Genomic DNA, 26,034 nt, shown 5'->3' on the forward strand with positions numbered 1-26,034 from the left:
CACGTTCTCTTGGGATTTAGGAAGAGGTAGTTCTGCACATCAGCTAAATGGGCAAAATCACAAGCTGCTGTTGTGATGAAGTGTTATTACGAGGCGTGTTCTCTAGACTTCGCATTCCCAGAAGAAAGGGTCCTATAGCTTAAACAAGCTCTGATGAGTGTTTTCTTGCAATGAAGAGATGGAAGAATTGCTTTGAAGCTGGTGGCAGCAAGGGAAGGTGTTCATGTGTATACAACTCTGTCCCTTTCCCTGTAAAGCCTGAAGCCCTTTTTCTGTGTTGTGCTGTTTTGTTGAGGTGGTTTCGGAGCTTAGGGGGATTTTCCTTAAGGATTTAGGGTAAGGCTGACATTGAAGAGAGCTGGAGGGTAACAGTCATTGCTGCCAGCTAGAGAGACAAAGGACGAATAAAACCACAGCTCTGCCCTTCTCCGGGCACAGTACAGACAGTGCTCAGTAAGACATTTGCGCTTGTCTGTGAAACGACACAGGAGGAAGCATTTGATGGACAGAATTCTTTGTGATAACAAGGTGAAAAACTCACAATGGATGTCCATCTGGCCACAGAGCAGACTCCTTTTTGTCACTGTCACTGAGATACAAGATTCTACCTATCGAAGCCTGGCCTGCTATGATGAGGGAAGGTGACATTCCATTTCAGGAGTATAAACCCTAGCATCCAACATGGAAGGTTTTGTGATAGAATTCTTGTCTACCACATGGGAAGCAGATTTTACTTTGCTGGTTTAGCAGTTCAGAGGGTGAGCAGCTTGTTTCCTGAATAACGCTGGCTCACAGGTCCTTGGGTCTTTATCCCTGTTTTTTGGCTTATGTGTTTCAACTATGGGAATGATGGATTTGCTGAGGTCGGATTCACACACTGGGTAGGGAGCTCTGCTCCGTTTGCATCTGTCCATTCCCATTGCTACAGAAACAACTCACGTGTCCCAGCTCAGGGAATGCCAGTCCTGGCATTTTTCCATGCAAGTGGCTTATTATTAACATTGATGATAATGGCATTTCAGAAAACAAGAGCCTGTCAGTCCTGGAAGGGACATTAGTGGTCATCTGGGCAATTCCCTTGTTTTATCCAGGAAAGGACTGCCACAGGGCAGTGGCTTGCCTCGGGCCACATAGCCAGTTACCTTGTACCAGAGGCAGAGCTGGAAACCAGGGCTCTGCCGTGCTTCACAAAGCACTTTCTCACATCTCTTCTCATTTAATCTTTACCACAACTTACCTGAGCTCTGGAAATCCCACAGCCATTTGACAAGTTATTGCTTTATTACTGGTAGACCCTGGAGAAGAATAGAAAAATGGGCCCACCATCCTTTGGGGCTAGGTGTCACTTAAGGCATTTAATTACCTGCTGGGAGAAGACTAATGCTTTATTGAGAATGCTCAGAATGATCAGTTCTAATCAATGCTTTCCTGCGAAGAATATTAATCCCAGGAAGGTATGATTGGTATGGAGTAAGAAAACACATTAAAATTCTCTTCCATAGGGTCCTTTCGGTAGGCAGTGAGGACATTTAGTTAAATGGAGTGTTGTTTAATTATTTTAAAAGGCCTTTAAAAATAGAAATAGATGACTATTTCCTTAATTTAGGAGAGAATATTTCTTCTAAACCCAGGTACCATTATTCTTAGTTTATCTCCTATATTTATAGTCTACCTCATTCCCTTAAACTCAGTTTCATTTCACCTAAGGGAGAAATAGTTAAGTAGGAAGTACAAGGTAAGTGATGCTTTCTGTCAGTCACATAAATAGACTTTGGTGCACGTGCTGAGGCCTCCTAACAATTGTACTCGGAGGAAGGGTTGGCTGGCCTAGGAGAAGGGGTGCCACGTTTTCTGAAATGGGTATCTCTACTCTCTTGAGCATAAAGTAGCAGGAATAGGAAGCACAAAGATCACCTGCTTGCCATAGACCCACACAGTAAAAGCCCACAGCAGTTTTAATAGCCTGATTTGAGCAGGAGGAATCAGCCAGCCCTGGTCCCACTATGGGAACTCATCACTGCCTGAGCGAGGGAAGGATAGCACTTCCAGCCTCCCACCATGCTCCATGCGCGTGAATGCTCCGGACGGACCCCCTGGATGCCCTGGCCTTGGCCGCCTTGTAGCAGGAGGCAGGAGGCTTTTGGCTGACCCAGGAGATAGTCTGCAGACAGCGTAACCATATGGGACCCAGCATTCCCCGCATCCCAGTGCTCCCCCGGTTTCTCCCTGCAGCGCTGTCTCCTCCCTACACAGAGCGCACATGGGTGGTTACAGCGGGAACCTTGCAGTTGCGGCCATAAAGCCCCTCCAACATCTGTTTCCTCCCTATTGACCCAGCACCTTTTTCCTTAGTTGTTTTTGTTGGCAGTTTTCCAATACCCTGGACCAGATGATTCACAGCCCATTTTATGCAATTTCATGGCAGAAACTTTTAGCGGACCAGAGACGACTTAAGCGTGAGCAAGAAGAAGCCGATATTGCAGCTCGACGCCACACGGGCGTCATTCCGACGCACCATCAATTTATCACTAATGAGCGCTTTGGGGACCTCCTCAATATAGACGATACAGCAAAAAGGAAATCTGGGTCAGAGGTCTGTTTTGGTCACCTCGATCTGCTGCTTGACCCAAAGCAATATTTGCCTTCCCTCGGCATTGCCCTCTGTAGGCCAGATTACCTCTCCAAACAGCATCTGTCATCCTGGCTTCCCTTAGGCTTGCTTTGGCTCTTCTCTGGCTGGTCGGTGGACATGATTCCCATTATGTCCTGTGCTCTGTATGTCCAAGCATGCCTGGCTGCGGGACCGGGATCTGCTGGCGCACATCCTGAATGCATGCCTTAGAGCATCGGCTGCCTTCATGAGTCTGGTCTTCTCCATCTGCATTTTATCATGAGACTGTGTTGCCTGTGCACTTTGCTTAGAAACCTATACCTTAGTTCATATGCATTAGTAGCTATGGTGTGGACAATTACGAGGTTCTTCTTTGAAGAGATGGTTTAGTGAAACTTGTATTACATGCAGTACTGCCACTTGGTATCCTACGATGATTTAATTGACTGAAGTGTTCAGTAGAGCTGAAGCCTCACTGAGGAATTTTGAAAGCCAAACCGTTTTGCAGTGAGGGTAAGCCATGGAGGGTAAGAGCTCTCTGAGAGAGATTTCCTTTGTTGCCTTAATTTTGACATTTCTCAGCTGAAATTATGAAACTTAATATTATACAAGGAACAAAGAAGTACAAGCCTTTGAAGTGATTTTATCCAGGCCTTGGCCTCCCGCGTGAAGGTCAACATATTGAAATTCTTGTGCTGGCCAAATGCTGCATCTTGCATCAGCGTTTGTTTTGCCACGTGATCCTTAAGTAGCCCTGCTGAAGATTAGCTCCTTTCAGGGAAGCCTGTGTGTCTGGGGCTTGGGGAGGATTGGGGAAATGGGGCAGTGACACCAAAGTATATACAGTTGTATAATCGTTCAGTGTAATAGCCAATTAAATATTCATGTCTCTATCTTTTGAGTGACAGAGGCACTACTGGCTGTTCATCAAATGGTTTGGGTTTTGTTTTCTTTTTTAAAGAAATAGAGGGTGACTGTAACAAAGAGAGAAAAGGGGGAACCAGACTAGAAGATGGAAAGCTGGGGAGGGGAAAGAGACTCTAAGGTGACAGAGAAAAATAAAATGTAATAAGGAGGAGGCAGAAATTAGCAGGAGTTACTGAGATGCAAGTGAAGGACAACCGCCAGCCCTCAGCATTCCAGCTCCTCAATACCACCCTGTTCTGAAGGCTCTAGTGATGGGTTATCCTCATTCCCAGGCCTACCTGGTTGTGAGTGATGGAGAAGATGGGAACATGCAAAGGCACCCTAGGGCTGCCTACCCCACATGTAGATAATACATGCAAATGAAATGCAACCAGGGCACAATAACCATGGACAGAGGCAGGCAAACTCTGCCTAACCTGCCTTGCCTCCCTTCTAGAGCAGAGGTTCTCAAACTTAAGTGTGTCACAATCCCCTAGACGCTTGTTAAAATACAGGTTGCTGGGCTCCATCCACCAAGTTTCTGATTCTGGGGCGGAGCCTGAGAATTTGCATTTCTGAGCAGTTCAGGGACCACATTTTGAGAATCACTGCCCTAGATGTCGACTGACAGACATGGGACAATGAAGACCAATGAGTCCCACGTGCACCAGGCTATGTAGATGTACTTCTGTACCATTCAGTAGAATTTGGATGACCGCTAATTTGCCCAGGACCTTGCGAGGGGATAGAAACAAGACTCAGACTGTGCCCTTGGGAAGCTGGCAGTCTAGTGGAAGAGGCACCCTCGGAACAGTTACCTCTGTTGTAGGAAGTAACACAATGCCTTAAGAACCAGAGGAGGAAAAGATAGATTCAGCCTCAGGAGGATGGAGGAAGATAAAGAAGGAGATGATGCTTTGTACAGGCAATATGACTCATACAATATGTCTTAAGAGTTCAGTGGAATCAGTGTTTCTCAGTCTTGAATAATGTATGGATTCCCTTTGATGAAAAAAAATTTTCACCAACCCGATTGAGTTGACCTAAGCCAATTTACAAATTAAATAGTAAACTGTACACCTATACAATTTTTATTTAATAATTATAAATTTAATTGAGAACTGATTAATATTCATGTACTCTATCTTTTGAGTGACAGAGGCACCACTGGCTATTCATCAAATGGTTGGGTTTTATTAATTTAATTGATGGTTGATATAATTTTGCCTGAACTCAGTTGCTGCTCAGAGTGTGAATATCGTGCTATTTTGGTATAAATTTTTTTAAAGTTCATACAGCTTTACAGCTGGCTGTCAACCAGCCCCCCCACCCCCCCACTTTTTTAAATTGGAATCACTGAAATTTTTGTGCTTAAAACGTTGGTCATTTGGCCTTCTCTTGTGAACTTGTCGTTTATCATTAACTCCACATTTGTTCTTTTCTTATTTGCTTACAACTGTTGAATTATGCTCTTTGGCCACAGGCAGGCATTGAAATCTGTGACATTGATTATAAGGTCGTCATTCAGTTGACTTCTAATATGTATGGTAGATAGATGGAAACATCACATGAAAATGCACAATTAAAAAAAATTCCTGTGGAGAATTCATGGCCTTAAAGAAGATCCCTATAAGACCCCAGCTTGAGGAACCTGGAAATATGGGGCATTTCACTAAGGGATCAGGATCTAAAACTAAGCTTGATGAAGCTTCTAAAAACCATTTTTTTCCTCACATAGAGTCTCCTATTTTTCCCCTCTGCTTTGCCCATGCCTTCTAATATTGAAGAGGAAGTATGTAATTTAATTTTCATCACATTGTTTCCCTATACAAGAAAGTTATAACAGTTGAAAAGGTTGGAGCTGCTCATGGCTGGGGCAGCATTATCCTGGCAGCCGTAAACAGCTTGCTCTCATGATTTCTCCCCTCTATCTGTCTTTTTTTTTTAAAAATTCCCCACTTTTAATGGTGGGAAAGAAGGATGTACAAATAAACATGGTAAGTAAAAGGGAACCTTTTGCTCTCTTTGTTGGAATTGGAGATGAAGAAATTCCAGACAGAGAAGGGGTGTCTAGACAAGGTGCAGCAAGTAGATTTGCCTGACTGGGACAGGAAAAGTGTCATAGGAGATAAAGGCAGTTAGGTATGAGTGGGGAGAAATGACCCAAAGGCCTTAACCCACCTCAGGAATTGAGAGTTGATCTGAGGGACAGTTGAGAGACTGGGCCAACTTCAAAGCAAGGAAGAGATGTGATGGAGGTATTTGAGGAATGTTATTTGTGCTCCTGAGTGACAGTAGATTAGAGTGGAGAGAACTGAAGTCAAAGGAAGCTTTGTGCCTGTGGGAACTAGAGGTCAGACCTGAGTGGGGTTGTGGAAGGGACGGAGGGAGGGTTGGCGTGACTTCATGACAGGTTCGATGAGAAAGTGGAGATGGGGGCTGTGGGTGACTTCCAGGCTTGGGGGGGTCTAGGAGGAGAGGGCTACCTAACAAGAATGGAAGCCTTGAAGGAAGAGCGTGAGCTTAGGGCTCGCTTTATCTGGCTTTTTGGATGATTTCACAGACCTTGAGGAATATGTGGAGATGGAGGTGATGTGAGAAGTCATTCAGGGTTCATTTACTTGCAGGTCATAATTTAAGTCAGGCAAAGAGAACATGTTCCCCAAAGACTAAGACAGTAGATAAGGAATGTCTCAGGACTGCTGGCTGGGTTTTTTGTTTGTTTGTTTTTAAATAGTGGTGTCAGCCTTGGGGACCAGCATTTCCGCTTTAGGACTTTTCTAACCATCTCTTCCCCAAATCTGCCCCTCCGTAGGGAGATCCTCACACGTGGCATAGCTGATAGAACATCCGTGTAGTGTGCTCTGCTAAGGTCAGACAGGTAGATTTCTGCCCAGATTTTGACACCAGAGTAAACTGGTTAGGGTGGATTTTTCTGCTTTGCTTTCCGGAAACTTGTAAACGTGTGTCCTTTTCATTATACATAAATTGTGATTTTAACTTGTCATTGTTTCCTGTGTTTAGATGAGACCTGCCAGAGCCAAGTTTGACTTTAAAGCTCAGACACTAAAGTAAGTGCCACCAGTCATATTCATTTATTTTAACTGCCTCTTTGAAACACAGAAGTTCACTCATAGAGAAGAGTGGGAGAAAATAACAACAATAAGAAACAGTAGTTTTTAGATTTTACTATGTGCAAGCACCATTCAAAGTACTTTACGTATGTTAACTCATTCAGCCCTCATTGGAACCCTGTGGGGTTGGTGCTATTGTTATTTCCCTTGTAGTAATGGGGAAACCAAGGTTCTGCAAGGTTAAGGAACTTGCCCAAGCTGGTCAGTGATGGAGTCGGGATTCAAATCCAGGTAGCCGGGTGCCAGAGCCTGGGCTCTCACCTCTGTGCTGCCACCTCCTATGTAGGGACTCAGTTTGCTTCATTAAGTGGTGGCTTGATCCGACTTTCTCTATGGAAGGAACCAGAACCAGTCTCTAGAAAGATAACTTTGCCAGTTTTGCTGCAACATCCCAAGAGATTAAAGGCTCATATGAACCCACAGGAGACCAGCATTTCTCTAAGTATGTTCCTCAGAGTGCTGGCTCTGTAAATATTTCTCAAATAGTGTTCCATCATAGAAATGAGTCTGGGAACCACTGCATCCTATGTCTGTACCTCCTGCCCCTCCTTGAAGAGAGACTTTGCTATTGACATATTAACGGCTCTCTAGAAGTTTTTCAATAAAGAAACCTAATTAGCTGATTTAGCCAATGTTACCTAAATTTAGATGACCAGAAAACCTTTCTACTTTCCGTAGAATGAAATTTGAGAGATGACTGGGTTCCTAGAGGAACTTGCTCACTTCATATGTAATTATGGATTAAAATGGGCCGTGAGTTTTCACTGGCAGCAGTGAACTGCAGCCATCCTGCTGCCCTGGTGATGAAAGGGGAAGGAAAGCCCTCCATCCTTGGACGCTGGGAAATGCCGTGTGGAGGCTGCTCAGCTGTGGTTCCGACCTCCTGCAACACAAGATGAGTGACTAGCCTACTGTTTCCAGAACTAGGCACAAATCTGGTGCATTTGGCTTTGCTTGTAATTACTCCAGTGCTTTAGCTTGTCACCTAATGAGAGGCGGTGGCATCATGTGCTGGGTTGATTATGGGCTCTAGAGTCAGGAAGTCCTGGGTTTGAATCCCGACTGTGCCACTTATTGCCTCTGATCATGGGCAAATCACCAACCTCTCCACCTCAAATTTCCTCATCTGTAAAATGGGCATAAAAATGCCTCTCTTGCAGGGCAGCCAAGGTAATACTTGCAAGATATGTTGCATAGTGTAGCAAAAGTGTCCCCCTCCTTTTTTTTAAACCAGAGACCTCTGGTTATAAAATATATATATATTTATGTAAATTAATTTTTTAGTTTAATCAAGAAGTAACTTTTCCTCTTTTTTCTTTTTTTTTAAATTAATTAATTTATTTTATTTTATTTATTTTGGCTGTGTTGGGTCTTCGTTTCTGTGCAAGGGCTTTCTCTAGTTGCAGCAAGCGGGGGCCATTCTTCATCGCGGTGCGTGGGCCTCTCACTATCGCGGCCTCTCTTGTTGCAGAGCACAGGCTCCAGATGCGCAGGCTCAGTAGTTGTGGCTCACGGGCCTAGTTGCTCCGTGGCATGTGGGATCTTCCCAGACCAGGGCTCGAACCCGTGTCCCCTGCATTGGCAGGCAGACTCTCAACCACTGCGCCACCAGGGAAGCCCCTCTTTTTTCTTTGAATTGAGAAAGTTCCATGTAATCATTGAATGGTACTGTGATATTACATTTAGCTAGATTTCATTTAAAAATCCTCGCAAATAGAACAGATGAGAAGGCTAAGATAGAACTCATTACCATTTACCAACGTTACTCATGCTGGGGACAGGGCTCCTTCCTCCTGACCCAGTGCTTTCATTGTACCACGTTGCCTCCCAAGAAAAGTTAATAAAACTTTTTAAAGAGAAAACAAAAGATCCATAGACTTGAATATTTTAAACATCTCCAGTCACTGGGTTCTGTTTTCCTCCATAGTATGTTATTCAAAAAAGTGTTCTGTGGGAGCGCTCGTTTCAACCAAGTTAAACAGGTTTCTGTCCCACGGGACTTTCTCCAAGCTTCCACTGTGCTAATGTACATGGTGACACTCCAGAAAAGATCTAAAGTGCATCATATTATTGTTTCCCAAACCTTGTTACTACCAGACCTTGCCATGTGCCTAAGTGACCTGCGAGTCACTTAGGGTGGCAGAGTTTGGAGCCTGCAGATCTCCAGCAGGGGTGGATATTCTGAGGGTTCTGCTCATCTGTGTGTCCATAGTTGAGAGTAAATGGAGGGGAGGATTCAGAACTCCCCCAGGGAGGGCTATGGCAAGAATTTGGCCAAAGACCTTCTTTCTTCCAGAGATAAATGTCCCAGATCCCCTTCGCAGGCCTCTTTAGGGTTAGAATCTGCCTACCAGTGCAAGACCCACACAGGCTGCCTTGTTCTCTCATCCAGCACAGTGCTGACTTTGTGTGAGGTTTTCCAGGCGTGCCCCTTTGTTTAGCCAGCACCCCTCACGTACCGTGGGACTTCCTGGCACACTGCAAAGCAGGCACACCCCCTCCAAATCGCAGTCAGAGTCCTGTCTTTCCATGCGGTTGGTTTGAGGCAAATGGAAAAGATCTAGGTCATTTTTTCTTTTTTTTTTTTCGCGGTGTTGGGTCTTTGTTGCTGCGCGCGGGCTTTCTCTAGTTGCGGCGAGCGGGGGCTACTCTTCATTGCGGTGCGCGGACTTCTCCTTGCATTGGCTTCTCTTGTTGCGGAGCACGGGCTCTAGGCGTGTGGGCTTCAGTAGTTGTGGCACGAGGGCTCAGTAGTTGTGGCTTGTGGGTTCTAGAGCACAGGCTCAGTAGTTATCACACACAGGCTTAGTTGCTCAACGGCATGTGGGATCTTCCTGGACCAGGGCTCGAACCTGTGTCCCCTGCATTGGCAGGCAGATTCTTAACCACTGTGCCACCAGGGAAGCCCCGTTTTTTTTTTTTTTTTTAATGCAAGAAAATTTCAAGGTACAGTTTTTGTGTTGCTTAAAATTTATCTTTCTCTCTCAGTTTTTAAAATGGAGTCCTGTTTAGCGGTTAACATATTATTGAGGCAAACAAAGGGATGTATATGGAAAAGTTGAAAAGGGGCATGAAGAACATTTGAAGGAAAATCCACTTTTCTTTCCAAGATCCCTTTTCCATGTTGAAAAGAAAGTGAATTAACATTTACTGAGTGTTAACTATGTAACAGGCACCATGCTAGGTGTTTTATTTGTAGTTTGTTGCTGAATTCTCCAACAACTCTGAGTTAGCTCCTATTTTCAGATGAAGAAAGTATCTTAGAGAGATTAAATATCTTGCCCAAGGTACCAGAGCTGGTAAGTGGTATAACTGGGTTTTGAACCCAGATCTGCTTAATATCAGAGCGTTTCTACTGCATGATGATGGATGGATGGATGGATGGATGAATGGGTAATGAAATGAGTGGTGGATGGATGGCTAAACGGATAGAATGATAAAAGGACATCAGTATGTCACAAACAATTTGAGGGTAATTTAAATGTCATGGGTAATGAAGGCATGCATTTCTAGGGCATAGAAGAGGGTAGTGAAAGTATCTAGAAGGAAACATTTTTCATTAATGAACAGCAGCTAAGACTGCTCTGTGCATCACTGTGTGTTGCATAAATATTCTGAGCATAAGACAGCATTGACAAAAAATACATTGAGGAAACCACAACAGACTAATAAGGTGTCTGAGCACTTTCAAGTGGTTGTCAGTTTGAAAGTTAACCTCCATCCCACAAGACTGGAAAAATGCCAAATATGCTGCAATTTCCTGAATAGCGGGGTTCTCGCATCCACATATGGAGCTGCCTCTTCTGTAACTTGTCCCCTTTGACCTCACTCGAAGTCTCCTTTTGCTAAAACATGGAGCATCTTAATCTTACACACATCGGGACATCTGGTAAGATGCTGTGACCCTCTGTCCACAGGGAGCTTCCTCTGCAGAAGGGAGACGTCGTGTACATTTATAAGCAGATCGATCAGAACTGGTATGAAGGAGAGCACCACGGCCGGGTGGGGATCTTCCCCCGCACCTACATCGAGGTACTCTGGCTCTTTCTCTTTCTAAGGAAAAGGCTGGTCATGCCCAAAGCACAATTCATTTAACTTGTGTTTTGTTTCCTCCTTTCATTTCTCTGCTTTCTTCTCTTTTCCATTCTCCTTCGCCTCTTTTTTCCTTTCTCAGCTTCTTCCGCCTGCTGAGAAGGCTCAGCCCAAAAAGCTGGCACCAGTGCAGGTTCTGGAATATGGCGAAGCTGTCGCCAAGTTTAACTTTAATGGTGATACCCAAGTAGAGATGTCCTTCAGAAAGGTAAGCTGCCCTCTCATCCCACGCCAGGGGGCCCCGCTGGGTGGCGCTGTCATCGCGGGGATGGGGCACTGCAGCGGTGGCCATTGTGGTGAGGCTGTCGTGCCCCATCAAGGATTGCGCTGAGGGCAGTTGGAGGATTTCTGCCATGAAGTATTAAAAAAAACAAGCCCTACACTGAGTTCACTAATGAAAGGTCCATGATTTCTGGAATCACAGACCTACCTCTTTTATAAACTGTATTCAGTGTTTATCGAGCACCTAGTAATGTGAAAAGTGCTGTGTTGCTAACTGGGTGGTACAACATTAATGTGGAGAAGAGGAAGTCCAGGAGAAGTCTGAGAAACTTTGAAGCCAAGAGTCATAGGTTATCAGCTGTGTGGCTTTGGGGGAGTTAAGTAATTGTTCAGAGCTGCGATTTTTCATATGTAAAATGAAGATAAATGGCCCTCTTCCAGAGCTACTGTGAGAGGATTTAATGAAACAGCCTCAGTGAAGCCCCCAGTGTGACACATGGCATCTAGTTGGGGCTCACTGAGCAGGACATGACAGTGTTATCATTGCCTTCAAGGCACTCATGCTTATTTTGAACACAGTTAGGCTGTGGAGAGACACTGTCCTTCCCACGAATTCAGACACTGTCTTTACGTGCCAAAATTCTCTACTGGCTGAAGGTATTAAAGTTACTAATTTTACTGAGGATTGAGGGAAGTGAGCTTATGCCTTGGGAAAAAATGAGCCAGCTTATAGAAAAGAGAAACACTGGAAGCAACCTAATTGCCCTACGTCAGGAGACCAATAATTAAACCATTATATGTATGTACAATAGAACATCCTGCAGTGGGCCATTAAGCTGTGCACTGCCAGGAAAAATGTAGAATTCTATTTCTTGATAAAGAAGGAGGTTCACTGTATGTTACTGAGTATAACAAAGCAAGTTGGAAAGGGGAATAGAGTGCATATTCAGTTTTCATAAGAAAAAAGTATGTGCAAGTCTAATTCACATGGAATTATCTACACCAAAATATTAACAGTGGTTACCCCCAAGTGATAATATTATGGTAATGATTATTTTCTGCCTCATGTTTATGTTTTAATTTTTCTGTAATAATACAGGAAAAAATAAAATTACATAAAAAAAGAAAAGGAACCCCAAAAACCTTTACCTTAGAGAAGAAGATTGGATATCTGTCTATTTTGCATTAGATGAGTCAAAAATACTACGTTTGCCTGTTAGCTTGAGAGATTGAGTCTGACCTTCTCCTTTACCAAAATATGTAAAGACCAAGCTTAACAGCCTCCAGGTATCTCTAGTGCTGTTAACATCTCCATCCCAGTGATAACTAATTCCATCCAGGTCTAGCAAAGAAGGTTTTTCTGAACAAAGAATGTAATAAATAATGCAGGAGAGCACAAGGTACAGGCAGGGGCCTCAGACGTGCCAAGGCCTGCTAGGACAAGGAGCCTTGCCTTTCTGTGTCTTGCAGGGCGAGAGGATCACGCTGCTTCGACAGGTGGACGAGAATTGGTATGAAGGGAGGATCCCAGGGACATCCCGGCAAGGCATCTTCCCCATCACCTATGTGGACGTGATCAAACGGCCGTTGGTGAAAAACCCCGTGGATTACATCGACCTGCCTTTCTCCTCCTCCCCAAGTCGTAGTGCCACTGCAAGCCCTCAGGTACCTAAGCTTCTCGCCACTGGTTTTCACACTCAGCATGACAAACCTCAGTGCTAATAATAGCACACAGCCCCTCTGGGGTGGTTCTGCAACACTGTGATTAAGAACCGTCTGCAGCAGTGCAGAGTATACACACCAGGGTTTGTTTTCACGTGTACAAATGGCATTTTTCAAGAACTTGGTGGGAGAAATATTATCTTGGGGAAAAGGAAGTGCTTAAGGTGATTGCTCTGGGGATAAGATGATTCGGGAGAGAGAAATAAGCGCCATTATCAGTTGGTCCAAAACTGTTCTGGGAGCATCCCTTCCTGGGTGAAGCTGGTTGTCTGGATACCACCACGGTCCCATACATACCATGGCCAGCATGGTTCTCTTAGTCATCTTACTGGTCAGGATTGGCCTGTAGAAGACAAAGATTGACAGAGAGAATTTCATGTGCTCATCCTCAGACATATAGACTGGGTTCAGAGTATTCTCTGCAATCAAGAACCAGGTTGGAAAAGGAACTTACAGTGTCTCTGTCTATACTGGGCTGAAAAGAAGTAGATTTATAGGCATAATAAGATCTTTGCTTCCCTGAACATTAACTGTGAACGAACTTGTTTTAAAATATAAATTATTCCAGACCCATCCCCACTTTCCCAAAGCCAAGAAAAAAATCAGACCTTGGGTTCAGGAGAGGCACAGTGGGGTGACTTCTTATGAAATAGACTGACCATAAGTGGGAAGTTACAGGGAGTATGGCCAGAGAAATGGGAGCAGGGCCTGGGGACACTTGGATGGTGCCTCTTTTCTCTCATCTTCTAATCGTTTCCTCCTCTCCCACCTGCCATTGCTGACCCCCAGGAGATGGTTCTTGGCAGAAAGCATGAGACGGGCTGACCCAGGGCTTCCTGCACAGCGAGATCCAGATCCTATGATCTCTCGAGGAGAGGGTGTGAGCCAGGCGCAGGGCATTCTGCTTCGTCATAGCATGGGGAACTCAACTAGAGTTTTCGCTTGACTGTAGTAGCCAAGCACAGCTATAAAACAAGATGACTACGCTACTCATACTCCTCTCTAGAAGGCTCTCTGCCGAGCCCCCCTAGAGAGAATAAAAGCCCAAGAAGGGTCAGAGCAGTGGCAGGCCTTTTTAAACATTTTTTTATTGAAGTCTAGTTGACATACAATATTATATTAGTGTCAGGTATACAGCACGGTGGTTCAACCAGGCCACCTTTTTCTCCTCATGGCTCTGGGTCAAGGCTGCATTGGCAGAGGCAGTTGGGCGGGGTGAGGTGGGGAGCTTCCAGTGTGTCCCTTTACAAGTCTGATTCCGCAGACCAGCCGGCACCGTCTGTTCCTGCCCTGATGGGACCCTTTCTCCCATCTCTGTACCGCGTGCTTCTCCATCCTCCCCCCGCCTGCACACACCCACGCATCCACACACACGCACCCACATCCCAGTTTCTCTCCCAGCCTAACCAGATGATTTCCTTTTTGGACACCAGAGTGTCCTGCTCTTCCTCTCCATTTCATTCCTCTCCATATATCCCTTGTGATTATTTTCCTCTTTTCTTCTCTGTGCTGACACTTGTGCCTTTTGCTTCTTTTGTTTTCCTCTCTCTCCTTTTCTTTTGAAGTTTCCCGGTCACAGCAAGCTCATCATGCCAGCCCCCTCATCTCTGCCCCACGCCCGCCGAGCCCTGTCCCCTGAGATGCACGCTGTCACCTCTGAGTGGATCTCGCTGACCGTAGGAGTCCCGAGCAGGCGGCCTCTGGCCCTGACCCCACCCTTGCCTCCTCTGCCAGAGGCTTCTGTCTATAGCCCTGAACCCCTGGCCTTGTGGGCGAGGCCCAGCTCCTCCCTTACCTTCAGCCTCCCCCGTTCGAGCTGGTCGGCCCGGGCCACCCCACGCTCGGCAGTCTCCCCGCTGGCCCTGCCTCCCCCGCACAAAGCCTGCTCCCTGGCACCCGGTGTCCACACCTCCCTCCTCGCCAGTGGAGATGGTGGTGCCCACGTGCCACCTCCAGGGGTCCTCAAGGATAGCTTCTCCCAGCCGAGGCTTGGGCGTTCGGACAGGGTCATCTCGGAGCTTAGCGACGCCTTTAGCAGCCAGGGTGAGCGGCAGCCGTGGCGAGAAGGAAGTGGAGCACGTGAGAGGAAAGCAGACAGGGAGGCAGGTGAGAGATGCCCGGGTGGACCCGCCATCTCTAAGAAGAGCTGCCTGAGACCGTCAGACGTGGTCAGGTGTCTGAGCACCGAACAGAGACTCCCAGAGCTCCACACCCCAGAGGAGAGCCGGCCCTGCCAGCCCCGGGGTAGCCCTTTCCCGGGAAGGGAGGCTGAGCCCTCAGAGCTGCAGAGAGGTGGCGAGCCGGCCGAGAGGAAGGCCGCTCGGACTGGTGCGAGCGAGGTAGGCCTGCAGCATGACCACGTGTGCCCGGGTGTCTTGGCCAGCAGGGTGGGCTCACCCCTGACCGAGTGGATGCCCGTGAGAGCTGTTTGCTTTTTTGGGAACAAAAATATGACCCAGGAGGGAACGGAGGGGTCATCCATTAAGGTGTCAGGGCTGGGACAGTGGAGGCAAAGGACAGTCTGTATCCTGGCCTCTCAAGGTGATTCAGGAGCGACCCCCACGTTGGGTACCTCCTGGCCTGGTGCAAAAGCCCACGAGAAGGAAGGCCTTCCTCCCGGCCCAGTCGTGCCTGGGAGATGATCCTTGGTCTGCCCCAACACAGCTGAGAACACCAGGCTTTGGTTTGGCTCCGTGTGATTTGGTTTTGTGTGCGACACGCTTCGTTTCCATAACCCATGGTGCTCTGCCTGCCAGCGCTCAGCCCCGTCAGGTCTTCGTCCTGTCTCGTGTTTGTGTGGGAGCTGACTTGTTCACTGAAGAGCAAATGCATTTTGGTTCTGGAGGGAGGGGCCCAGTGCTGGGCTCCTTGAATGGCAGGCCAGGTTTTTAGGTGACTGTCCCATTTTCTCTCCGGGTCAGCTATCAGGATTTGGGGGTTTGGACCAGGGCGGCCCTAGGATGTTTTGAGGGCTGAAAATTTGGGGGCAGGGGGAGATGAACTTGGCAGTTAGATCATGGTTCTAATTTTGGCTATGTTGTTTACTACCCCAGAAGTCAGAGGTTTTGGCAGCTTCTCTAAAGCAGCCAGGTTTGAATGCCTGCTCACCTCTACTGTCTAGTGACTTGGGAGTGAGTTACTTCCCCTCTCTGGGCTTCAGTTTCCTCATCCATAAAATGGAGATAACACCTACCTCATAGTCTGGTTGAGAGGATTCCACGAAGTGATGCATATAAAGTGCTAAGCACAGGGGCTGGGAACGGAACATGTCAGCACTTTACAAATGGAAGCTATCTGCTTTGGGTGATGGAGAGCTGCTTCTGGAACTGAGAACATGCTAGAATGTTTTTCGAACCAGACAGAATTCTTGAAGATGTCTCCAAATCATTTATTATCTACTGTGCACAATGCCCATGACAGACTATGCTTGATCCTCAGACCTGCAATCCCAGTTTCCCTTTAAAGTGTCATTTACTCACTCAACACATAATTGATTCAAGGCCTGTAGACACCAGCCTCTGGGCAGGATACAGGGGTTATCTCATCCCTGCCCTTGAGGAGCCTTATGTTTCAGTGAGAGTGGCGGACACAGCAGTAGAGGTGTGCTTGGAGGCTGCAGGAGCCCAGCGGCCTAAAGCACAGGTGAGGCCAGACCTGCAGCCCCAGCCTGTGGCGGGGAGTGGGGCATCATCGCTGCGGGGAAGGACAGTGTGGGATAATGATAAATAATCAGGCTTAGCCTCCCCACTGGTTTTCTCCTATGCAAAGAAGGAGTGGAACTTGTCCCTCCCTCACAGGGCAGTGTAAGGGTTAAATGAGGTGGGTGTGGTGCCTGGCATGTGGGAAGGCTCCCTAAAGTGGATTGTGGGGGGCTGAGGAAATAGAATACCTGGGGAGGGTTTTACCTGGCCCGGGAGCAGGTGCTCCTGGAAGGGGTGTTCTGTGAGGGAAGAAGGGTGTGTCCAGTCCAGGAAAGAATAGTTCGCTGGGGGAGAGGGGGTGAAGTGGCTGGTTGAAAAGAAGTGAATGTCTCAACACAGGAACAATTCTTTAAATGTTCTACGTCGGCGCATGGGGCCTGGAGACCTCGTTACGGTCAGCAGTGAGTCATTGCGGCCTGACGCCAGGACCCAGTGTGCACAGGAAGTGCGCATGGCGCTCGGGTGAGATTAGGGGTACGCGCTTCCCGCTTCCTAACAAGGAGAGGAGGGGGCTGGCAACACAGAAAGCCAGGCTTGTTGAAAACTGATTTTCCTTTCTTGGTGGGCTTCCAGACCCCAAGTGCATCACTTCCTGTCCCCTCCCTTCCTCCTGCTCTCCCAGCACAAGCCCCTTCTCCACAGCTCCGGCCTTGCTCCCTGTTGAGAGCTGGGGGTTGTGTGAAAAGGGCTCCTGCCCACACACTCCCTCCCAAGCCCCTTTGCCTTCCCCTCCTGGGACTGGGAGCAGGATGGCAACCCGGGAAATGAGGTCCTGCAAGAGAAGTTTTCTGCCTCTTGAGGGCCTCTTTGGATGACAGAGCTAAAGATGGGAAGGGCCGGAATGACAGGTATTCTCTGGCGATCCAGTCACAAGATGTGATCTCAGGCTGTGTCACTTATTTGAATAAATGCATTCCAGACTTGTTTGTGTTATCAGGAAAATTGCCAGCCACTCTTGTCCTTGCTGTGGGGTGCTAAACCAGTAGTTCAATTTTGTTATCACTGTTGGGAAGCTAGGTTGAGTATCTGACCCAGAAGTCGAAGGAATTTAACCTGAGAGCATGAAAAGACATTGGGAAATGTTATGACCATTGCCTCTTCCATTCAAGCATCTAGGATGTTCCAGGCACTGTGCCAAGTGCTGCAAGAGGCACGGAGGGATGAACATCGTCAGGGGCTCCCCTTTGCTCTCAGGAAAGTCTCTCCTCCTTCGTGGGCTTAGGAAGGCCCCATGTGATCTGGCCCTTTAGACAGCAAGCCAGCCTCACCTTCCAAAGCCTCCCCTGCTTTGTATGTCTGGGAAATTCCCACCTGTCCTTCACTTTTCCACTTAGATGTTACTCCTTCCAGGAAACCTTTCCTGACAACTTTTCCCTCCCCCTGCAAGACTAGATTAAGTGCTGGACTTTGTGCTTTCACAGCCCCCTGCACCTGACCTAAGGGGGCACTTATCAGCTCTATTGTATTCGTCCCTTTGTTTGTCTGTCACCATTAGAGCATTAGGGACCAGAACCCCTGAGATGTGGAAGGCACTCAATGAATATTTTTTGAGTGAAAGAAAGAATACAATATGACTGACCCCAACTGAAGGAGTGTATGAGCTCCACTGGGGGAATAAGACATGTTCACAATTATAACGCAGACAGGGAAGGAGGGTCACAAACAGTTCGCTCTGAGAGTTCAAGATGGGAAGAAATAATAAGCAGCAGGAAGAGGAAGATGGAAAGACTTTAAGAGAAAAGCGGCTTTTGATCTGGGGCTTAAAGAACTGGGAGTTTTATGATAGGTGAACAGCAGGAGGGACAGCATTCAAGGCAAGCAAATAGCCCAGCCAAGCCCCAGGGGTAGGAATGTGAAAGGAGGGAGGGGAGTCGTGAGTTCCTGGTTGCACTGACGCTTCCATGTCTGCAGGTGGTTAGAAGGGGCTGGGAGCAGAGCTTGGAGGGCTGATTGGTGCCTCATGTGGATACTGACCAGCACCTTCTCACGATGTGTCTGGTCATCTTCCTCAAGTCCTGTGACCCTTGCTAACTGCTCATCAGCATTCCCTAATTGGTGTTAGCCCCTGCTTTGCTGCTTTCCTTCTCCTGAGTCACCTGTCCAGCCCATCCCACTGCCCCCAGCTCTGCAGCTGTGCGAGCACTTCATTGTGAAAGGGCTGGACTTTTCACTCCTTTGTAGACTCCCAAACTGATGTGACATTGGGTTGGTTGCTCGTGATTTTAGGTGCGTGTTCTCTGAACAGCAGGAAGGGGTGAATGAGAGGTAGGGAGTGTTTAGGGGAAGCCAGGATCATTGGGAAGAGTGCTGCACTGAAGGTCAGGATTCCTGGGCTCTAGCTCCCGCTTCGCCATGAGCCTGCTGTGTGTCTTTGGGTGAATCACTTCCTTTCTCTGGCAGCTTCCCCATCCATAAACAAAAGATTCAGACAAAGATAACTTCCTGCTAGATTTGATATTCTATGATTAGCTAAAAATCCTGTGAATTTCAGTTACAAGAGAGAGAAGAACAAATACAAAATTTTAAGGAGGGGGTTTATGATAGACCTGTGGACTTTCACAACAGAAAAATAAAAGCTTTCCCTTTTGTTTTTTGAGGGACAACTTAACCAGTTGGACAAAGACATACACACAGGCACATTCAAAATGCCCAAGAGTTCAGAATTATCAACTAAGTTCTTGGATTTTGTTGCGTGTAAATTTTGGCCAAGAAGGTTTAGGACAATTGGTCAAGAAAGTGAAGGGGAATATCATCTTGGAAATCTCCACCATTAGCATCATCAAATATTTTCTGAGCTTTCCCCAAGATAGAAGCACTGTTTGCAGACTGGCATCCAGACTTGGTTGTTAAGAGCTCCTACAGTTGAGTGAGAGATCCTCACAGAATTTCTGAATTTAAAAGAATCTTTAAGTATCATCTACTCCAGTGACTCATAACTTTTTCTGGATCACAGAACCTTTGAGAATCGGAGGTTAGCTGAGGACTCTAGGCCAGTAGTTTGGGAAAGAGGGTGGCACACACACAATTCTGCATAAAGTTTTACGAGATTCACACCTGAATCATTCTGAGAGCTCCCTAGGAGTCCACAGACCCCCCCCCCCCAGGTTATGAACCCCCAGTCTATTCTACTTTTACAATGACAACACTGAGGCCTGAGAAAAGTGGCAAAACCTGTGTGATGTCAGTTTGGGTCCTAAAGAGGAGAAAGCCAATCAAACGGTAAAATCTGAGGGTATCACGTTTAAATAAAAGTATTCAGGAAAGCTCTGTGTCTTCAAAGCATCTGAGAAGCACAAGAACAAACTACAGCCTTAGAGAAAGGAGAGGAGAGAGGGAAAGACGACAGGAAGATGTGCTTCGGTGAACTCAGAGGGAACATCCCTTACCGCATGGAAACTAGGTTAGTTCCCAGAAAGGTAAGAACAAAGGCATAGGCCCTCTTTGAGCATGGAAATCAGAAGTAGAAGGGAAAGCATGTGATGCAACTTACAAGAACAAAAAGAAAATTTTAAATGTTAAAATACCCACCGAATAAGGGGAAACATTTTCCTTTGACTCACTCAGAAGGGAAATCTCTAAATATATACAGAGGGTGTTCAACGATGTACAGGATGGAGAGACATTGGCTGCAGTTCTTAGAAAAATGATCAGCAGGTATGCGCTCAACACCTAAGGTGCAGGGAACTAAGACCTGCAGTTGCAGTGTCCACCCCTACAAAGGTGTTAGGAGAAATGGAGGATTGCAGTAGAAACGCTCATGCCAGCTGCAGAGTACGGGGCGACTTAAGGTGGTCTCTTGATGGGCACCTCCCTCAACTATTCTGATGTCTCCCCCTCTGGCAGAGCACAGCCCGGCAGATCAGGGTGTGTTGGGAGGACAGGGAACTTGGAGTCAGAGAGAATGGGGTTCAAATCCTGGTGCTTCAATTCCCAACTCTGACATGTTGGGTCGTAGTTTTGTAAGATGAGGTAAATATTGATTGTCTTCTTGAGTTATTATGAGGATCAAATGAGGTTTCCTGGAGATGAATGCACCTAGCACAGAGCAAGTAGCTGGGACTCGATAAATACTTGCTGACAGGGAAAAGAAACAAAAGTAGTTTATCTTCCTTACTCCATTCCACCTGAGAGAGGAAGATGGGGTTGGGGGAGAGAAGAACGTAGAAGGTGGAAGAATTCTTTGACTTTGGTTACACAAATCCAGAATTTAGAACATTTAGAATTTGCACTCTGTAAATCAGTGCTTCTCGTTATTCTCTCTCACCTCGAGTACAAAGGCATCCTCTTGGAAAGCTTTTGGTTCCTTCATACTTGGATACATATTTGCCATCACTCCTCTGATTGTTTTGGGAAAGAAACAGACCCCACCACAGACTATGAGAAGGCTGAGCCTGTAAGTTTAGTGCTGTCATCAGATTCACATTACAACAATGCCGATGTGTTGTCTGTGGACTGATCTGCAAGGAGATTGAGTCTAGGTGGTAAGCAGTTGAACTAATTGGTGGTAATTAGTTTTATATGTAAGCTGGGATCTTTTTCTTAATAAATGCAAGAGGAAAACTCAGTGGAGTCAGACTGTTCTGCAGGACCTGCGGAGGTTTCCTAGAGCTGAAAGCCAGGAGCCTAAATCTTTCAGGTCTTCTAACTCCTCTGGCAGAGTTTGCCTGTGGTCTTCCAGGAGCTGCACCTCTCCCTCCACCATCCGGGCAGCTCCTCGCCTCCAACACTGCCGGAAGTGAGCTCTCCAGCCACCCGGAGGCGACAGTCAAAGCTGCCCTCCACCCCATCTCCAGTGGGCAGTGAGTGGAGTGCTGGCCCCCTTAAGCCAGGTCAGCCTTGCCCAGCCCTGGTTCTCAATTCATAGGACGAGCACAGTCTAATTACTACATTAGAACTTTAGAGCCAAAAAAGATGTTTATGTAAATCATGCCCAAGCCTCTTATTTTCCTAAGAACTTGAAATCCAAAGAAGTTAAGCATTTGGCTCAAAAATTAGTAAATTACTGTGAGACCCTGTCCTGGAACCCAGTTTCCTCCCTCCCAGTCCAGTGTCCCCTGGGAGGCCAGTGTGGGTCACCAGAGAGGTGAGGTCTGAGGAGAGGAGATTCGGGGTATGTGATGAGCAGTGGTACGCCATCTCTGAGAGACGCACGCAGATTGGGAGAGCAGAGACTCTTGCTGCTTCTAGAGGGGCTCGGGGCCACGTGGAAGTGGAGTCCTCTGCCCTGTCCACATCTCCAGGACTTCCTGATGGCCTCTAGCCTGTGGACATTTTATTTTGGGCTTCAAGGCTTTGGCACACGCCCAGAGCTGGAAGAGAATGCTTAGTAACTCATAGGAGCACCAGGTGTTTTTCATGGATCCAGAGGGATTAACAGCCCCAGGGATGCAGGGTCAGATTTCTGAGGGACCGCTGTGAACTGAAGGTAGAAAGGCAGCAGGGCCACAGAGCAAGGACACATGAAGGGCTGCTCACTCGGAAGAATGAAACAAAAGCTCCAGGCCAAGAGGGCCGACTTGTGTTTCTGTGTGCAAATATGGAAGAAAAGCTGTTTCTGGATCAGCAACTATCACCTGCTTACTGTTGATCCGGGAGGGCAGTGCAATGGGGCGGGGCAGGGGTGCTGGTGGCTGTTTTTCTAAACGTGAAAAACTGGAATGTATTTCCAAGAGTCTGAAATGTACTTAGCGTGAGATAATAGTCCCGTTATCCTCAGCCCTGGCTGAGGTCCTGGTTAGAACTTTGTCCACTTCTAGGCTTAAAGAAGGGTGTACACTAAGACCCAGGAGGGTTTAACAGCATCACTGGCCAGCAGAAATATAACGTGAGTCACGTATGTAATTTAAAATTTTCTGGTAGTAAAATGGAGTAAGTGAAATTAATTTTAGTAGTATATTTGATTTAACCAAACATATCTAAAATAGTATCATTTTAATATATAATCAGGATAATTGTTGAGCTATTTTACATTTTATACTAAGTTTTGGAAATAATTTTGTAAAAAATAATTTCGTAAAAAGTGGAAATAATTTTACACTAATGGCACAGTTCATACTGGCCCCATCTCAAGTGTTGAGTAGATACATGTGGCTTACTGGCTACCATATTGGATAGCATAAGTTCAGAGGAAGAGATATATAAAGCTGTATATTGTTAGAAAGTGGGACCAGGGAAAGAAAAAACATACACCCAGAGGGAAAAAATGTCTGAAGGTAAACAGCCTTCAAAGTGAAGGGCGAGTCCCTATAATGGATATCAATGGTTTCCATCTCCACCGAAGGTCCACCTGCTGTACCGACCTCCACCCAAACCACCCCCCCCAAAAAAAACTGGTTTACATTTCCGCTCTATGAGATGTTTGGCTTAAATCTAAGGAATGCATTTCAAGTAGGGAGAAACTGAATCTTAACCTAACAGGATAAATATTTTTCTTGCCTTCTTCATTTATTCCACAGACATTAAGTAAGCAACCAAGTGACCTCTCAGGGATGAGTTGAGTTTGTACTAGATGTCAAGTTTGTCTAGATGTGAAGGCTGCAGTGATGATCATCCTCTGGTTTGCATATGACCTGAGTCCAAGGAGGGTATTAGCTGGGTCAGGATCCCTTTTCAGAACGGTGGATCCTTGAGTTAATGATTGGATGACATCCATTACTGCACACTGGACCTTTTACACAAAGAAAAAGTATTCAAGAAAACTTACAGTGTCTGTTTTCAGAAGAGGCAGAAGCTGGGTGTTGCTCTCATCCTTACCCCAGCTATCCCATCACGAGCCAAGAGGGAGGTGGTGTATGGCGACTGGAACCTGAGAGGTTCAGTACTCAGTGGCTTTGCCACCTTGTGAAAATCTTCAGAATTCCATGAGCCTTAAAATTTCCTTTTCTGCCCTCCCCAAGTCAAAGGGTGAGTATAAAAGTCATGTGAGGTAATGGACCTATATGTGCTTTGAAAGCGACTTTAAAAAAAAAAAAGATGCTTTACAAAAGAAAGGGACAGTGGGACCTCCCTGGTGGTCCAGTGGTTAAGACGCGGAGCTCCCAATGCAGGGGGCATGGGTTTGATCCCTGGTCAGGGAACTAGGATCCTGCATGCCGCACGGCTCAGCCAAAAAAAAAAAAAAAAAAAAAAGGGGATAGTAAAATATCAGGTGGTTCTTAACGTAGCTGATTCACCAAACCTCTTTTAAATTTAAGTGTGAAATATTTGCTAGACGATTGATTCCAGTCACTCCTTTAGGATTAAAGTTGATTTGAAAGACGCTATGGGGCTTCGGTAAACTGGAGGTCATGTCAATAAACTGTCTGCATCCTCTCTTTGCACTGCACTTGGCCTGAGGTTGTTAGGCCACCAGCTGGAGTTTGGAAATATTTTGTCTCTTTATGGGAACTTTTATTTTCATGAGGTGAGCCAGACCCACCAGTCTTGGCACACTGTAGCTAAAGAATCTCAGTGTTGGATAACTGAGGCGCTCTTCAGCCTTGCTCCCCAAAGTTGGTCTGTGGACCAGTAGCATGGGCACCACCAAATAGAAATGAACAGTCTTAGGATGCATCCCAGATGTGTCCGATGAGAATCTGCATTTTAACAGGATCCCAGGTGAAGCTGACATACATTAGAGTTTGAGCAGCAGTGCTCTACAATATCCCATCTAGCAATAGTCAACACAGCCTCAGCTTGAACAGCTGCTGGGACTGACAACTCACTTCCTCTCGAGGCAGTCCCTTCTATTGGACAGCTCTCACGTTGAGAAAGTTTTACCTTCTATCAAGTCAAAATCTGCCTGTAGGTATCACCCACTCAGTGCTGCCACATAGAAGCCCATATAGTAGATGCTTGGGAGTGTCATTATTTTCCTTTGTTATGCAGAAGCCTTGATCCAGAGGCTGGATGGGCAGTGAGTGGGGCCACACAAGGTCAGCTCCCAGTCACCTGGCAAAGGCCCGCAGGTCCTGAGACGTCTTCTAAAGAGCAGAACACTTGCAGTTCTGTCTCCTCTCCCCGAGTCCAAGGGCGCTGGTTTAAGAGATTGCAGTTTGGAGAACTTGAAAAGGTTTTCCAAAAGGACAAGAGTATAGAAGTGATGGCTGGGATGAAAGCTGGTCCTGCAGGGCATGCTAATGAATGAGAATTTACAGCGGAGATGAACAGGAAGGGATGGTGTGGTGGGGCAGCGTTACCTCTCGCTAGCTGTGTGGCAGCGTTACCTCTGGCTAGCTGTGTGACATTGGGGAATGCACTAAACCCCTCTGAGCATCCGCTTCCTTGGCTTTAAAAGAAAACGGGATGATAAACCCTGTCCTGCCTGTCTCCAGGGTTTCTGTGGGACTCATTGAAAATAATGTCAGTGAGCACACTTAATAATGTGGGAAATGGTCCGAGGATGAAAGAGAAGGTCCAGCAGGACAGTAGGTGAATCCAGGAGGCAGGTCTACCACTAACTTGCTGGGTGACCTCAGGGGAGGCCCTCACCCTCTCTGGGCCTTCCTGTGAAACAAGTGGGTCACATACTAAAGATCTGAGTGCTCTTCTAGAAGGCCCTGGAGTTGCTGTGACTCATCACTATTATTGCACGTTACCTGGAGGGTTTCTCCAAGGATGGCTCTTCAAATATTCATTTAGGGAGACTCCTTAGAGCTTGGATTTGAATCCTCTCTGGGATAAATAATTCCAGACATTCTTCCAGTGAAGGCCTGGCCTCTGCTATAGGATCCTTACTTAAAAGACAGGTCTGCTTGGCCATGATTGCACCTTATTTCCATGTCAGCACGTGGGGCCTAAGCTGGTGAGTGAAGAGTGATGGTTTCATTTCTACCACTGTGTCAGGACACACCATCCTGTTTCTGGAAGCAAGCTCTGCCCCATGAGATATCAGAACTCATCGATCGCCTGCTTAGCTGGAGTGTATCATGTGCAGGTTTTTCCTGGGGAACAGTCTCACTTGATACGTCACATATTACCAAGAAGTTTTTCAGAAGTGTTAACTCTCTTTTTATACGCACGGGAAAATGGCATACCTGATACTTTATGAGCCTGCTCTGCCAGAGGAGGTTCCCAGTCAAAATAAGTGGAACTGGCTTTTGGTACAGCAGCCCTTCCATAGACGCTTGCCAGCTGAGAGCAAGGGGACCAATGTGTGTGGTTACAGAGGGACATAACTGTTCCTTAAGATAGCCCTTCTGTGTCTCTTCCCTGCCAATCTGGGGTCCCTGTGTTGTTCATTCTCACCTCACTGCAGCCCTGTTCCCAACTGCTCATTTCATTGCCTGGATCCTTGCTTCTAACTCTGTACATTGCACTTTCTCCTCTGCACCCACCGTGTTGTCTTGGAAACTCGGTGGCCATAGGCCACGAGTATCCGGTGTCATTGAATGTGATGGTGTGGTATGTGTATTTGCTCACACTTTTATTTTGAATCCTTTCCAATGTGACATCTGCTAAAATGTCTCCCTTATAATTTGCTTGGTGATCACAGCCTTCTCATCATTCATTGAGAGCAGGACCTGATCTCACAGAATCTGAAAAGAGCTATGTGGTAAGATGCCTGTTGAATAAGACTGTAGCTTTTCTAAAGAGAATTCTTACTGATTTGTAGAGTCTAGACTGGAGTAATGCCTGGTTATCTCACAGAGCCATTATTTACAAGAAT

The 26,034-nt window shown here is 46.5% G+C and overlaps 1 protein-coding gene across 48 annotated transcripts in view; it reads left to right on the plus strand.

Moving 5' to 3' along the window:
* Nucleotides 1–26,034, plus strand: part of SORBS1 (sorbin and SH3 domain containing 1) — a 245,264-nt gene that overhangs the window by 209,091 nt on the left and 10,139 nt on the right. For 22 of the 48 annotated variants that reach the window (XM_057531007.1, XM_057531018.1, XM_057531037.1 and 19 more), the window contains 5 exons: nucleotides 2,426–2,593; nucleotides 6,542–6,588; nucleotides 10,569–10,683; nucleotides 10,826–10,951; nucleotides 12,436–12,630. In XM_057531007.1, the coding sequence (XP_057386990.1) occupies nucleotides 2,426–2,593; nucleotides 6,542–6,588; nucleotides 10,569–10,683; nucleotides 10,826–10,951; nucleotides 12,436–12,630 (651 nt within the window). Of the gene's footprint in view, nucleotides 1–2,425; nucleotides 2,594–6,541; nucleotides 6,589–10,568; nucleotides 10,684–10,825; nucleotides 10,952–12,435; nucleotides 12,631–14,252; nucleotides 15,027–19,668; nucleotides 22,935–25,860; nucleotides 25,921–26,034 lie in introns of those variants that run through there. The other 26 variants (XM_057531032.1, XM_057530988.1, XM_057530992.1 and 23 more) reach the window with 4 other exon arrangements.

The sequence above is a fragment of the Balaenoptera acutorostrata genome, chromosome 16 (assembly GCF_949987535.1).
Source record: "Balaenoptera acutorostrata chromosome 16, mBalAcu1.1, whole genome shotgun sequence".
NCBI lineage: Eukaryota > Metazoa > Chordata > Mammalia > Artiodactyla > Balaenopteridae > Balaenoptera > Balaenoptera acutorostrata.